This window comes from Papilio polytes, unplaced genomic scaffold, assembly GCF_000836215.1.
Source record: "Papilio polytes unplaced genomic scaffold, Ppol_1.0 DF824157.1, whole genome shotgun sequence".
Classification (NCBI taxonomy): Eukaryota; Metazoa; Arthropoda; class Insecta; order Lepidoptera; family Papilionidae; genus Papilio; species Papilio polytes.
In genome coordinates this window covers 335,878-340,024 of record NW_013525047.1, presented here as the reverse complement: position 1 = coordinate 340,024, position 4,147 = coordinate 335,878, and the positions used below count along the sequence as shown (strand labels likewise).

The 4,147-nt window shown below is 39.7% G+C and overlaps 1 protein-coding gene across 1 annotated transcript in view; it reads left to right on the top strand.

The window, feature by feature from the left end:
- Positions 1-4,147, top strand: part of LOC106111667 (protein unc-79 homolog) — a 15,417-nt gene that overhangs the window by 8,067 nt on the left and 3,203 nt on the right. The window contains exons 18-24 of the mRNA XM_013293811.1: positions 70-191; positions 411-587; positions 1,783-1,863; positions 2,965-3,102; positions 3,439-3,591; positions 3,710-3,846; positions 3,922-4,104. Of these exons, the coding sequence (XP_013149265.1) occupies positions 70-191; positions 411-587; positions 1,783-1,863; positions 2,965-3,102; positions 3,439-3,591; positions 3,710-3,846; positions 3,922-4,104 (991 nt within the window). The remainder of the gene's footprint in view (positions 1-69; positions 192-410; positions 588-1,782; positions 1,864-2,964; positions 3,103-3,438; positions 3,592-3,709; positions 3,847-3,921; positions 4,105-4,147) is intronic.

The window sequence follows — 4,147 nt, the reverse complement described above, 5'->3', positions numbered from 1 at the left end:
AGTACACTGCGACACATCTAGCTTAGTACACTGCGACACATCTAGCTTAGTACACTGCGACACATCTAGCTAAGTACACTGCGACACCCTGGCTTACTACACTGCGATACACCAAACAATATACACTGCGACACTTCTATCTAAGTACACTGCGACACTTCAGCTCAGTACACTACGACACACCTAGCAAAGTACACTGCGACACATCTAGATAAGTACACTGCGATACACCTAGTTAAGTACACTGCGCCCCACCTAGGTTAGTACATTGCGTTGTACAAGTGCTATACATCTTTTTAATGATGTACATTTTAGCGATAATTCCGGTGTACCAAATTGTACTATAAAAAAAAGGTACTTGATCAGGTATACTGCAATACACAAGTGTAAAATGTTTATGATGTATCCAGCCATCGATAGAGGAGACTTGGTGCGAGACACAGATGAAGAAGAACCAATCCGAGGAGGAGAGGAGTAAATCTGGTGGCACACCGGCCGCGTCCGTGGACGGGTTGATGTCAATAGCGAGTGCACACGCGCTCGGCGACAAGAGCTCTGTGGGTGGAGTGTTAGTGCACATGCCGCATGTGAGTACTGCCCCTTATCTACTACTTAGATGTTATCGTTTGATTTGGCGGGAGCCTCTTTTCTAGAATTTTCCAATTTCAAAAGCTTGTAAATAAGCGTTTCAATTATCTTTATATTTTAATGTCTGCATGTTACCAGCGATTGTTACCATAATTGAAATATTGTATTTTTTTATTAATGAAATACTTTTTGTTGTTATTTTGTATGGGAACAATCTACCGCTTTTGGTTTGTTCCTTTGTATATTTGAAATGTTAAATTAAAAATGAAATAGAATGAAAATAAAATTATAACGAGGCTTGTAAGCAAAAAATTACCAAAAAAAATTACGCACTGTGGTGACGTACCAAGTAATTGGCTGCTGGAAGCTTACGAGTCTCTATTTAAAATCTTAGAATATGTCTAGAATAACAAATTGTGTACTGGTTAATAACTATCTAAGGAGAGAATAATTAAGACTATAAAATGTTACACATATTATTATAGACAGCTGTTTTAATTCTTTTTTTTCTTATAACAAAATCTCTACCAGTAACCAATTTGTAATACCCTCTCTCTAAAAATTACGTAGTTCATTTTAGGCTTCCAATTTCCTGCCAAATCTCACGAGAACGTCAATTAACTTCCTTTAGGACCTGTCCCACCACTGGCTGATAGAGCCTCAGATAGCTAAAAAATGATACTGACAGATAAGGGAACAAAATTCGATGTTTCCAACACATATTTTACACGTTGGATTGTTCTCAGACAATTTACAATTTGGTGGGACAGGCCCTTAGTGTTTTATTCCCTAGTTTACAGCAGGTTTAAAGTAATTGCCTAACAACCAATAACTTCAGGATAAAGTAAAAGTAAAAATAGGAACAGATAAATTTTAATTCCAATTTACTAGGACTGACTTTTATTCATTTTTCGTTTGTTTGTTTTTTATAATGTTATCGATATGTTAACGCTGGCTGCATACAAAATAAAGAATGACTTTTTGTCACGTTCTGCTTTTGCCCAATGTGCAAAAGAGAACGCGGAACAAGCGACGTCTCTATCGCACGATCCGGCACAATTTGCCTAAGCCGTGACGCTTTCACGTAAAATTATCCATAAGCCCACTTTACAAGTGTCTTTTTATCTGTTTTTTGTTCGTAATATCCTGATGTGTATTGGGGTAGGCATGAACTTAAAAATAATAGATGTATAGTTTGTTCATTTCATGCAACTGTCTCTCATAAGCGACGTCGGTTCGGACGGCACACTCACTAAGTCGTCAGGTGAATCGCAAGTATGTCTGTTTTACCTTTTCCTCGCTTATTTCATGTGTTTTTATTATGTTTATTTGTTGTGTGTATGTGTTTTTATATAGTGATCGATGTATTTTTTTTAATAAATTGACCAGGAAACGTGAATTGATAACTCGAAGCTTAAAAATTCTTAACAGTGGTAGAGCCCGCTTTAACATCTTCGCACGAATGGGCCGACTCGCCCGGTGTAATACCACGACCACACAGAAAACAGGCGTGAAGTGAAAGCAATTTCGCATTTCGTCTGAGGAGTGTGGCGCCGGAGGAATAATTTTAGTCTCTCTCCCTTTCTACCCTTTTCTTAAGGAGAAAGAATGGGAAGGAAAAGTGGATTTGACGGTGAAGGAGAGAGAATAGAAAGGGAAAAAGTCCTCTTTATGTGCGTCTCCTCCTCCGTCAATTAAGGGTAGGCAACGCATCTGCAATTGCGGATGTTTATGGGCAGCGGTCGCTTTCCATTTCGGTGGATTCAGGTGGTCGCTTGCTCCTTTGCCACCTTTTAATATAAAAAAAAATCGGAAGGAACTGTTTTCGACTTCATTTCACGTTTTCTTATTAAAAAATAAATCAGTAAATCTGACTAAATCAATAATGGGTGTAAATAACAATAAAGCATGCTTACATAAAGACTAATAATGTTGTTGCTCAGCTATTTTTATCATAATTTTTAGTAAAAGTTCTTTTCAAGGCAATTTCTACGTAAGTAAGCGAATATTATAAGCAACATTGCAACAAAATCTAACAAATAAAGTGATATTTGATACATCAAAGACACTTAATTCTAAATAATTTTATGTCTAATAGTTTTGTACTTTGATGGCAAAATATTGATGTTCCTTCCCACTTTTGCAAAAAATCAATGATTTCTCGAATTATTGATGCACAATAAAAGCCTTGAAAAAAAATTACCGGCCATTTAATTTGGAACATCGGAAACAAGAGCGAGATAAGTATACAAGTTCAGAATGTGCGACAGAAAACGCTACAACACCGAACTTTACCGAGCTTGGCCGATACCTCGCTCTGCTTTCCCGACGTAATAAAGTACCGGTTTTCTATGTAATTTGTGGTGGACTGCGCAGATAATGACAGCAACAGTGGAGACCATAACTGAGCAGCTGGACATGGCGGCCAGCCTGCCGCCAGCAGAGCGCCCGCCGCTCGCCACCGCGCATACTGTCACACTCACAGACACGGATGTCGCCACCGCTACTGCTGATGTAACAAAAACCTTAATTATCATCATCATATTCTTCCTTATCCTACACCCGTAGGGCTGGCGTAAAGGTTCTTGTCCTCCACATAACTCTATCATACATCTCAGTCATCACTCCCTTCTTCGTGCCACGTTTCACGCAATCCATCCATCTCTTTCTACATCTACCTTTACCGGAGTATCAGACTCATAACTATCGTCTTTGTAACATACGATTCTTCCCCTCTCATAACATGTCCATACCATTCTAACCTATTAATTTCTTATCTTTTATAATATGAGTATAAATTACCAAAGACATGGAAACTACCAACTTTGACAGCCAACTCTTCAAATCTAGATATCAACTCCCAACCTTCTTGGCGACCACGAGGCGACAGGCGAGTCCGTTGAGGAGGATATGACCAACTTCTGGCCAACATCCGCTGGGAAGTTCCACTTCTGCATCGACGAGCTGCCCCAGGAGTTGCAGTATATACATCAGCTGCTGCAGGTCTTCAATACATTAAAACTTAACTTTTAAACAGCTTAACATAGTTATGATGAAATATGGTCCTTCGAGTCAGATTATATCTCAATCTTTAATATGCATATTTTCGTTGTACCTTTAGGAATTAAAGAACATATCGCGGCCGGACATCCTGTACCACTTACTGCAGTGTCTTCAAGTATTGGTTCTTAATACTGACGCGTTGGCCGAGCACCGGGGCTTCCTGATATGGTGCCAGGAGAACCTGCTTATTGACAAGTACGTCACGAATAAAATAGGAATCCACTGCAGCACCTTTGAAGCTTTTTATGTTTGTGTGTCCGTTTCTTGCAGCTTATGGAATGTTTGCGATGCGTCTCAGTCGCATATCAGCTCGGTGGCGGTGCCCATCCTGCTGCACTGCGTGACCCTCGCGGGAGGTGCTGACGTGCTGTGCGCCCTCGTAAGGGACAGCTTCCATCAGCCGGACCCCAAGAAGAGATTCACTGCTGTTGAACGGGTCATCCTCATCATAAGGTAACATTTGTGCTTTAAGATATTTATTTTTGTTAAAAATTGA